Below are 12327 nucleotides of genomic sequence, written 5' to 3'. Positions count from 1 at the left end.
ACACACACACACACACACACACACACACACACACACACACACACACTTCATATTGTATCCCCTTCAAATCGGTGGAATGCTGACTGACCTCTTGACTGGTTATAGCTGCAGGAGTGACTCAAACAGGAAAGCGTGATCTATTCATCTGTGCGTCAGTGTTCCTACCAAGAACTTTAATGACTTTTTTTCCTCAATTTGACTACATGCTGTTGTATAGAAGACCCGAAAGTCTTTCACTATTACACCAAACGCATCTGTGCTTGCAGGAAAAAGCGAGGCCGTCTCGTCTTACCTTCAGTCATGAAGTAGGGGATGCGAAACCTTCCCTCTAGTACTCTCTGCCGGAGGTCAGGCAGAGTGGGCCCATCAAATGGCAATGCACCACACACCAGCACGTAAAGCACCACCCCCATACTCTGGAGACATGAAAAAATGGACACACAAGAAAACAAGGTGAGGATAGGAGTGAAGAACAACCAGTAGATTAATCAATCTTAATTATGTAAATGTAAACAACTCAGACACACGTGTCCCACTAAAGCACGAGTCCACACACACGACCTTACGGTAAATGATTGCAATATAGAGGAGGCTACAAACTGTGGTTGGGAAATCACATTCCACGTAACCGCAGAACAACATGACAGGAACCAAACCTGCTGACTGTAAGAAATCAAAACTTTGTTTCCACTAATATATGAATACATAACGTTTTCAGAAATGAGTTGCATCCGATGACTTCACGTGGCTTACTAAAGCAAACAGTGCTTAAAATCTCAGCAACAGAGCTGAGAAGATATTACAGGGAAATTCAATCCACGGGTATGCAGTTACAAGGAATTATTAAAAACAAAGTGTTAAAGAGATGTCCGATTTATGCAATCAGCCATTTTACCCAAATATCCAGCTGTGGGCCTTCATACTGTTGTCCCTCAAAGACCTCTGGAGCAGCATAGGGCGGGCTGCCACACCATGTGGCCAGAGGCTTCCCGGGCTGGAAAAAGTTGCCAAATCCAAAATCTGCAGAAGGCGAAACATCAGGGCGGTAAGTAGATTAAAGATAGTTTCAGACATTTAGGCTTGTAGAGTTGGTAATGGCACACAGAAATCCTGCTGTTGTCCAGCAGTTTCTGCCCTGTGACCGTAAAAGTAAAAAGAAAATGTTTTAAAAAGAGTTCAGGCACTTAGAGAACATAAACAGTGTGGATGTGATATGTTGAAATGGGAAAACTATAAATTATCAAATTCAGCATGAAGGCACAAAACTCAGAGTAGCAGTTCATAGTTTTGTGTCTTCATGCAAGTTCTGTATAACGCAATGTTTAATCCACATATTTGTACATTTACGAAATGGACCTTTGTATGAGGTAACCTCCCCTGGAGGCTGACATGAGGTAATTGGTGCTGTTCTCTGATTGGTTCCCTCTAGAATGGCTAAAAGTCAGATTTTAATCATCAGAAGAAAAGAAAAAGGGGAACAAATGGACACAAAATAAATTTGAAGTTCATGTCTGCCTTTCATTAGCATCCAACTAAATGCTGCAGCATAATCGGACAAATTGCACTGAGCCAACATGTGTGCCTGCAATCACTCAGCTAACCTATTTTCTTACGAGTCAATATGACTTTCACCTATGTTCTCTTCTTCTCATCCCTCAGGTCCTCTCAACTAACAGATTCAGATCTAATTCAGTTTATACAAATAAAAAAAATAGCTTCTTAGTTTTGAGAATTTGATTTTTATTTATCAACTTGGAGACTGGATTGACTTTTTAATACTCTTTGCTCTATCAAAAGAAGAAAAAAAAAAGAGTAACGGAAAAATAACAATGGATAAATAATTTCATGCTTAGTTCGTTCATTATCAATGGGAAGGCGTCACGGAGCCTGACAGCCACAGGAGCAGACAATCACGCTCACTTAGCCCTCCACCCCCACCGTTTTTCCATAATTCGAAACAGTTACATAAACACCAAAAATGTATTGCAAAACAAATAAATAAGAGATTAAAAAAAAAAAAATCTGGCTTACATAATGGGGCTGGAGGTGATGTGGGTTCACACACACACATGCAAAGACACAAACAACACAATGAGCAGTGTGCGACCCAAACCCCCTATTCCTCAACACGATCCTTTGCAGTCTATGTAAAAGAAACTATCGACCAATTTAAGCCAAATTCAAACTGATGAGACAATCAGAACGGATCATGTGACTTTTAATTACCAACAAATTTGTATTTTTTGCTGTGTCAGCTCCATGTCTTCAGAGAATTGTGCTAACACAATTTTCTCTAAAGTTCAGTTTTTTTTTAAATTTTGTTGTTTTCTTCACAAAAATCAAAACCAGACCAAACCAAGTATCCATTTCTAACTTTATTAGGTGAGAGGTACTTTTGGCTGCTCCCTTATTTCCCGAAGGGTCGACACAGCGGATGGATCCGCATATTTGATTTGGCATAGATTTTATACCCTTCCAGAAACCCCTCCCGGGCTTGGCACCAGCACTTTGGAGTGCACTAACTTATGACCTCCGGAGGCTGGGTCTGTCTCTCCTCCCGATCTCACGCTGGGGATCTTTGTGCAAACTCTTACAAATAAGCTGGACAGACCTAGTTTTTAGAATCTTTATGACTCAGTCAGATTTAGAACGCTAGAAACACAATGGTAAGTAAATTATTAGGGGTTTCGCTTTTTTCTGTGTAGTGACAAATTGTTTTAGTGTTAAAAACTGAGGCTGTGTGGGTGTACAGAGGTCTGATAGTCAAGAGTTACATCATAAAATGTGATCAGACTGGCCATTTCTACAGCAAACATTGCTGCATGGTGCCTCTAAAAGGCAAAATGCTTAAAAATAAAGAAGACTATGAAGAATCCAGGCTGTCAAATGTTTTTTTGTTTTTTGCACACACAAGGAAAGCTGCAGCAGATTATAGCTTAAATACCTGTAGGAATCAAGTTTAAGTAATTAGCAAAGGGTAAACTCGTGAACAGAGCTGAGCGGCTCTTTGAGTGTGTACGTGAGTGTGTGTAGTCGAACCGTTTAATTACTGCAATGCAGGTAGCAGCAGGTGCGGCTGGAATAAAATGAGAGCTAAAGCAGCGTGACACTGTGGGTTTATTACAAGTATGTTTGCTGTCTGACGCTGCTGCGAAGGTGAGATGCGAGATGTGAGATGCAGGCAGAGCTGAGCGGAGCAGTGCAGCTGGTTTATCGTCAGAAGCTGTGACCCATTTCATGGAGCTGAATACTGAACAGACTGGTTGACGTCAAACACTCCAGCATGCTGCAGGCTACAAACAGCAGTCCCAGCTCTACAGAAAGGGCGGGGCACGAGCGGGCGTGTGTCGCGCACGGCAACATTAACATAATATTAGCTAAAAGATTACAGGCAAGGACCTATGAAGGTTTATAAGACTGCACGTGTAAAACAAAATAAGAGTATGATGATGCAGTTAGAGGATGGCACACTTGTACTTAAGCAGTATGGAGCATCAGTAAACTTGTGGCTGCAGCTGCTTTTCTTTATCCTCCTTTTTCTTCTAGATCAGGTTTTCCAAAACACTGAACTGGATTCTTGAACCTTCTTATTGCTTCCTTCCCCTGCAACATTTTTCACCCTTTAACTTTCCTCCCATGATTAAACTTGATGAATTGAAATGAAGCATGTTTTAAGTTTCTATGTAGCAAGTAAAGAAAATAAAATTTCTTCCTTCAACTTACTTCAAAGTTGAAATTTTGAGAATTTGACATACACTGTAAAATTTGGTGTGCTCTCCTCGGCTCAGCTGGGAAACAATCTTAATTATGCAGCTATTAGACTTTTCATATTTTTTTACATTGTTATTAATTTAATGTTTAATATTAATTAAACAGATTCTTGTCAAAAAGCATTTAGAGTGGTGATTCTGATCTGGAGGTAGACATGAAACACCTTTAGGGTGTGGTGCACTTTTAGCAATGTCATTGTGGATACTTCAAATAATGAAGCTGCAAATAGCTGCTGAAAGCCTTTTAGTGATATGACAACATGTATTGGATAATGTGATCAAAACACGTGAAGTGAATAAAGCTCAAAAACAGGAAATGTATACACTGCATTGTACACGTGCATTTCCCCGCTTAACCACAATGGCGGCGTTCTCGCCTACTCTGAACCAGCAGCCTATGCCTGCTTTTGTTTTTGTTATTCCTCCTCCTCTCTTTCCATTGCTTTCAATCTGTCAACTCGAATGTAAAGGGGCTGTTTGAAGTGAAAACATTAAGGGCACTCCCCGCTGCTCCTGTTCCTCTTTCCTCTGCAGCCACCAGGAGAATGACCTTTCTTTGACTGATCACCTGTTAAGGTACATACAGACTGACCAGAGGTGGCCTTTAGAAGCCACCACTGGACTGAAGAGAAAAACCCAGAAGCATTGGCATTTTGTCTGGATGTACACATTCAGAGTAGTGCCAAAACGGATAGCCGACAAATAGAAAAAGAGTTGATTATGTTAAGATTTAATTAGCCATTTATTTTAACAGCCAACCGCGTGGCAGCACCTCGGTGCCTTTAGACACGTAGATGTGGTTGTGGCTCCTTCCTGCCTTTTATAAACAGTTCACGCTGATGGTAGCGGTGTAACGGTGTACTCCGAAAGGCTTCATAATCACCAGATCTCAATAGAGCACCTTTGTGATGTAGTGGAACAGGTGATTCACATCATAGATGCAGCTGGAAAAATCTGCAGTAGCTGCGTGTCAATATGGACCCAAGACCCACGAGGACCGTTTCCAGCACCTTCTTAAATCTATGCCACGAAGAAATAAAGCAGCTCTGAAAGCAAGAGTGCAACCTGGTACTAGCAAGGTATACCTAATGAAATGTCTGACGAATGCATGTCAGGATTCAGAAAGGCTAAATGGGCTTCTGATTGGCAGTGAGTGTGTGGTCAGTTAAAAATACCTTTCAACCTCTATTTTAAACCTATACAACCACTGCATTACAATTAATGTTTATTAATATAAATATTAATTTAATTTTAATCTTTTTTGTTAATCTTGGAGACCCATTTACAAAATAACATTTAATAACACAATAACTAAGATTTTAAATAAAAAGAAATAACAGAAACACAATTAAAAGCAAGATAAAGTGTAATTTTCCCAAACTACTTAAGCAACGTTTTCTTTAGAAATCAGTCTCACGACCTTCATTGTTTCGATTCATATTGTGACTACAGACTGTATTTCACCAATATAACTTGTCCTTGTACGGAAGATTACACAAGATGCACAGCCCTGCTTAAGGCTGTGAAGAAGGCTCGTCTGGTTGTTACTAAACTAAGGACATTTTATGAACAAACTAATGGGTCAATCAATAGCACCCTGATAGCAGAAGGCCAAGCACATTTTCCCTTAAGATCTGAAAATAATCTGATTACTTAACAACAAAACATAACCATTACCTTTCAGCACGAGTATAAAAAAAACAGTACATCTATAACTCTCTCGACACGAGTCGATCCCATGTACAGTGCAAATCTGACACCTGTACTCATCCAAACTTCATGTGCCATTTACCAAACTTGTCCGAGCATGTTGTAGTCAAGAGGAGCACGGCGTGTACCTTGGAGATGATGTCCTCCCCAGAGAAATTTTCACTAATCACAAGCCAGGTAATGTTCTGTTCATTGTTTTCCTGCTTCAAATCTAATCTGCTGTGCGGACAATCAGCTGTGAGTCAGACATGTTTGTGAAAATTACTGCTCGGGTAATAACATCTCCAGGTTATCATCTTGGACCCTTCTGAGAAACCGTGGACAGGATGATGCGAGTAATGATGCAACGAAAACAGTTATTCTGTAGTTCTGTCCGCTTTGCCCTTTTCTGGTATCAGAAGAAAGAAAATGGTGCCTTTATCACACCCATAAACAAGGATTTGATTCAACTACCTGAAGCTGATGATATGAAGTCCTTTGAGGACAGGAAGCCATTTCCTTCTCTACCACATATTCAGGGTCTGGTATCCTTTCACACTCGTATTTTTAGCTGCTCTCATGTGATCAGCTCACCTTAGATGGATTTCAGTATCAGCTCTGAATTAAGCCTCAGATAAACCTCAGACTCGCTCATAGCATGGTACTAACTGAAGGCCTGCCACCCTGCTATGCACGCTCCTTATCATTCTTCCTTCATCCCCTTATCCGATACTCTGTCTCCAAAGTAGCTAGTCAATCCCACCACCCTAGCTCCTCTTCTATTAAACCTAAGAACGTCCCTGCGACTACCCCAGCCTTCCCCTGCTCCGCTCTGGGACAAGGCAGCGGGGTGACATTCCCACAAGCTAGCTCTAAACACCAGCTGCTTAATAATTACACTTTGATGCCTGTACTACAGACTTACAGCTTAGCCTCAAATATCTGCCTCTGGGTCTGTTCTTCACTTTGTCCTCCATTTTTCATGTTTTTACACTCAAGAGTCACCAGGGAAGCATTTTTAAGTTCTTCTGATCATCTGTTTTGAAAAAGTAACACAGGCCTTTAAGCTTTTAAGATGTCTGTCATGGGATCTGTCGGCAAACAGCTATCTTGCAAGCAACCTCTGACCAATTCTCAACACTGCAAAAAATGACCTAAGCAGGCAGTGAAGACATTTCTGAACTCCACGAGTGCTGAGATCATGACAGGCAATACATCAAAAACTCATGCGGAGATCCTGGATTTTTCATCTACTGAGTTTATGGGTCCCCTGTGCAATGTGTTACCTGCAATCTTGATGTTCATATGGCCATCCAGCAGCAGATTCTCAGCCTTCAGGTCTCTGTGAACGATGTTCCGGTTGTGGCAGTACTCAACCGCTGACAGGATCTGCCAGAACTTCCTCCTGGCCTCTAGCTCACTGAGACGGCCATGCTTTGCCAGATAGTCTGCAGACATTGGAAAGAGGTGACGTGTCATGTTAGAACTTTAAGTCTATATCATTTTTTTAATTGATTACATAACCTGGCTCTACAGGCCTTCCGAACACGTATTAAGGTATCACTATACAGTTAAAAAGAATGCAATAAAAGTTGAATTTCTTCATTCAACCGAGTGGTTGTGCTGAAAGTATAATAGGTTTTGATGAGGTGCGGGCTTGGTGCCAGTGGTAGCTTACAGTTGCTCTACATTACAGCATGTTTTGTGAGCTCATTGAGAGCAAGATGCAAAATGTATTTTTTCTTTGGAGACCCCTGCTCTAGCCCCACGTGTGCATGCGTGAGTAGGCATTGGCTGACGGCGAAGAATGCACTGTGTTGTCATAGTGGAACGAGGAAAGCGGAGACAGAGGTTTCCGAGAACAGGTCTTCTGCTATATAATGCCTAGATTAGCGCACACTGCTCAGCTTGTAAGTTAGGGGTCGGTTTAATAGGATACTGAAATAAATACAAACTGAGCTCTTTTTCCAATGAGAAGCAAAAACACTGGATTTAGCAGTTTATCTGCTTAGCACACACTCTGCACACAGCAGGACCAAAGAGTGAGTTTGTGGTTGTTTAGAAAGACACAAGAAACCACAGTCGATTCTCTCTCTGGAGAGCTACAGTCATAAATTTTGCCGTCGTCTTTTTCCAAGCGCTCAGATCGCTGACCTTTCTCTCATGGTGTGCTCTCCCTCTGCCCTTACCGTTTGTGTGAAGTTTGTCTCGACAGACTATTTTACAAGATGTATGATGTTTTTTTCTTTTTTACAGCCCTGTGAACTTTGAAAAGTGTGGTGTTTGTTGCTGTCGGCAGGGCTCCTCTTCACACCTCTCTGTCCAGATAGCTTGCTAACTCTTCAATTCACACTCAGTGGCAAACAAGATAGGACACTCTGCTGCCTGTCCTTCCAGCTGGCATGGTTACAGGCCAGCAACTAAACCTGACAACAATGCACAACAACCACAACAAACCCCACCAACACAAAATCATGAGGAATGTAATTATGGTAAGACCCACTAGGTCAGTTTCATAAGAGAGCATTTTTGTAATCAGGAAGCAGATGAAGACTGGCAGCTTGATTTGATTGAGACAATAAAAACAATGTTTTGCTTTTGTCTTTTAACTCGTTAGACATACCTGATATGATTTCCTTTTCATGTCGCTGTCATTTCAGTGGTGTGCACACAAACTACAGGGTGGGCCATTTATATGGATACACCGTAATAAAATGGGAATGGTTGGTGATATTAAAGTCCTGTTTGTGGCACATTAGTATATGTGAGGGGGCAAACTCCTCAAGATGGGTGGTGACCATGGTGGCCATTTAGAAGTCGGCCATCTTGGATACAACTTTTGTTTTTTTCCATAGGAAGAGGGCCATGTGACACATTAAACTTATTGGTAATGTCACAAGAAAAACAATGGTGTGCTTGGTTTCAATGTAACTTTATTCTTTCATGAGTTATTTACAGGTTTCTATTTGTTCACAGCCATTGACATGTTGAAGAGGTTAACACGTGAGGAGCGGATCGAAATTGTGTTGATATCCGGTGAATGTAGTAACCGGGTCATTAGTGACAGAAAACTGTCACTAATGAAGAAACATCAGTGGCAGAATGGGCAAAACAAAAATTGGAACTGGACTCTCAGTTTTGTTCAGTGATGAGGTAAAATTTTGTGAATGGTGAAGTTAACAAACAAAACCACCGCTATTGGTCTGACACTAGCCCACATTGGATGGATCCCTCCAAGACTGTTGGAACAACAAAAGTGATGGTTTGGTGTGGTATATGGGGTACAACGATTGTGGGTCCATTCTTCATCAATGGAAACCTCAAGGCCACTGGATATTTGAAATTGCTACATGATGATGTGTTTCCCTCTTTATGCACTGAAGCTGGCACGTTCCCTGAGTTTTTCCAACAAGATGGTGCACCACCACATTATGGGTGCCAGGTCCGAGATTCCTAGATGAACAGTTTCCTGGAAAGTGGATTGGTCGTCGTGGGCCAGTTGAATGGCCCCCAAGGTCTCCCGATCCGACCCCCTTAGACTTTTATCTTTGGGGTCATCTGAAGGCAATTGTCTATGGTGCGAAGAGGCGAGACGTGCAGCACCTGAAACTACGGATACTGGATGCCTGTGCTGGCATTTCTCCTGCGGTGTTGCTATCAGTGTGTGAAGAGTGGGAGAAGAGGGTTGCATTGACAATCCAACACAATGGGCAGCACATTGAACACATTTTATAAGTGGTCAGAAACTTGTAAATAACTCGTGAAAGAATAAAGTTACGTTGAAACCAAGCACACCATTGTTTTTCTTGTGACATTACCAATAAGTTTGATGTGTCACATGGCCCTCTTCCTATTGAAAAAACAAAAGTTGTATCCAAGATGGCCAACTTCTAAATGGCCACCATGGTCACCACCCATCTTGAGGAGTTTGCCCCCTCACATATACTAATGTGCCACAAACAGGACTTTAATATCACCAACCATTCCCATTTTATTACGGTGTATCCATATAAATGGCCCACCCTGTACTTACAGGCACAGCAAAGTCGTACTAAGCCTCTTTAAAAGTCAATTTAGTTGACTTTTTTCAGATGTGTGCAGTCAATAAACATAAAATATTCAAAGCATACGTGTTGAGGCCACCATCGTGCATCACACTACACCTCATCTACACAGCCCTGCATCTCAAAGCCCCGATATTAAAATTGTGTGTGATAGATAGCAACAGAATGAGAAAACCTTATTAGGGAGTGGCTGACAAATTCCATAAGAGTAGGTCTCTTTAATGAACGGGGGAATTTTCAAGCAATGGTGCTAATCAAAAAACACACTGGGGAGGGGAATGTGTTGGGCAGGTCCAAGGTTGCACCTGTGGAAAACAGCAATCTAAAATAAAAACCATTTCAGGACATAACCCCTCCTTTTCTTGGTCTTTAAAGCCTTCTTTATGGGTCAACATAAATACTCGCCATACTGTTACAGAGCCTAAAATTGTACAAAGTGGTTGGTTTAACTCTTTACCCCTTGAAAACCAACTAGGGATACACTGAAGGTCTTTCTCTCACATTTCAGGCCTGCTTATAAGACAAAAATGATGAGGTTTGCATCAGAAATAAGTGAGGGTTGTCTGTGCCTGTGTAGCTACCCTTGGAAAACCACAGAAACTATTCTAATGGTCACCCAAACCACATCTTTATTGATATATATATGTACTTAGGTGTCAAAACCCGCCATTAAGGGAAGGGAAGGGAAGGTCATCTTTATGGGGTAAAGAGTCAAAGCAGGGTTCCTTGCAGCCATTACAGAGACAGGTAAGACTTCTATTTTTCTTGTGGTGTTGCACTCTTCTTCATGCAAAACCTAGTGTAAAAGTAATTTTGTTAAAGAAAAAACAAGAGAAAGAAATCAATTTAAAGCCTAAAACAGCTGCAGATTAATTTCTCTCAATGACTGCTTGATCAACTGACTATTGTTTGCAGCTCTGGAAAGAACACCGCCTGACTGCTTTTACACTGAAATGCTCAACAAACCAAACGCTGAACACTAAAGCGTATCTTAGCTCTGTATGAACAGCAGCACGGTGTTGCTACTGCTTGTTCTGCAGTCACACTGGAAAAACAAGCCATTACTGTTTAAGCAAACAACACTGTACAACACACACACACACACACACACACACACACACACACACACACACACACACACACACACACACACACACTCACACACAGAGTATGCAGCATGTTGCCCCAGTGGAAGGATGAGTAATCCACTGATACAATGTTGGTGAGGGTAAGGACCTCAGCACAGTGAGGCATGCAGAGTGGCATTCTGGGAAAGCGAACAGAACAAGTATGAATCATAGGGGTATTAGGGAACAGCTCAAAAGCCACTGTGTTCCACTTCTGCTGAGAGCTGCGTGAGGAGCTAAATCTCTTAACAGCTGCTCAGGTTTGAAGGGGACCAACATCATGGGTACAGACCGGCTTGCTGGACAGACTTCAGATAACACCGTGGGCCAGGCGCTGGGAGCGTGTATACATGCGAGTGTGTGTGAGCGCAGAGGACATGGGGCACACGGTCGCACACTCCGTTTCCACATCAGTAACTGATACCCTAACCACTTAAATACGACGGCCTCATTAAAGTCACATCTATATGCACGGTGATGGATGCTTGTGTTGATTTAATACTGGCACACCAAAGGGGTTAAAGGGGAACAGAGCCAATTGGAACAGAGCAATGCCATGTCATCCAAGTACCAATCAGCCAAACATCAGCTGCAGCTTCTGGTGGTTATAGTTGACCTCACTTGTCCTTCTTTGGATACTTATAAATACACACATAAAAATAACACCTCTGCTTTATCTGGAGAAACAAAGCCCACATCTTAAACCTACATACTCCACCTATTTACTATAAACCCCTCCCATTGAAACTTACTGGTTATTTAACTAGGGCATGTGTTTTTAAAAACACATTCAGGGTTGGATTAGGTGATCAAGTAATACCACTGTCTTGGCAATCCTTTATTCCAATACTTATTTTTAAAAGGAAGAAACAAACTTTTGTACCTACATTTGTTGGAATTACCTTAAAAAAAAAAAAAAAATCAAAAATGTAGCCATACCCTTTGAATGGCTCCATAGTGCTGTGCAGGGGTGTCAAACAAAAGGCCAGAATCGGTTGTCAAAGACTCCAATCTAACCCGTTTGGCGGCTTTCGAAAATGTGAAGAAGGGCATACATTTGGACTTTTAAATGTATTTTCACGGGTTTTGCAGCTTCTCTGACTGATAAAGCGCTCCCCCATGGCCATTCATACTACAGAGTGGTAAATAACAAATAAACAATAAAATAAAAGAAGGTTTCTTGGTTTTCACCATATTACCATACACACTATACAAATTTATGCCTTTTACAGTAAAAATTGCTGGTGATTGCCAATGTGAATCTCCTAGTAGACACACAATTTGAAAATCCTACATCGCTGCATTCGAGTTATCTTATTCACAAGATTTTCAGCAAACTAGACCTCTGACCTTGACCTCAAGGTAAAGGGTCAACGAGATTCAAGCTTTTCTGAGATTTTCAGTAGCTGCACATATAGTATCATTTCAAAATCCTACATCACCTTGTTCTCAAACTTAGGTGTCCACGCCGTCTGCCTAGCAGGGTGACGACAATTTACCAATGAGGGGTAAAAAGGACATTTCTTTCTCAGACTCATGTTGACAGACTTTATTTACTATGGCAGCATTTTATCAAGTAGAAAAACAGATGTACTGTGAAACTGCACTTCTTTTTTCTTATATTAAAACATCTCAGGGATTAAATATGTAATTAGACTTCTTTACACGGGGGGGGGG

At 41.4% G+C, this 12327-nt stretch overlaps 1 protein-coding gene across 1 annotated transcript in view; it reads right to left on the bottom strand.

The window, feature by feature from the left end:
* Positions 1-12327, bottom strand: part of sik2b (salt-inducible kinase 2b) — a 49443-nt gene that overhangs the window by 18771 nt on the left and 18345 nt on the right. Inside the window, exons 4-6 of the mRNA XM_005720845.1 lie at positions 6746-6907; positions 896-1020; positions 293-416 (exon numbers count right to left, since the gene is read on the bottom strand). Of these exons, the coding sequence (XP_005720902.1) occupies positions 293-416; positions 896-1020; positions 6746-6907 (411 nt within the window). The remainder of the gene's footprint in view (positions 1-292; positions 417-895; positions 1021-6745; positions 6908-12327) is intronic.

This window comes from Pundamilia nyererei, unplaced genomic scaffold (genome assembly GCF_000239375.1).
Source record: "Pundamilia nyererei isolate P.nyererei 1_Seehausen unplaced genomic scaffold, PunNye1.0 scaffold00003, whole genome shotgun sequence".
NCBI classification, from domain to species: domain Eukaryota; kingdom Metazoa; phylum Chordata; class Actinopteri; order Cichliformes; family Cichlidae; genus Pundamilia; species Pundamilia nyererei.
Note: the sequence above shows the minus strand (reverse complement) of the source record. Positions and strands in the feature narration are given on the sequence as shown.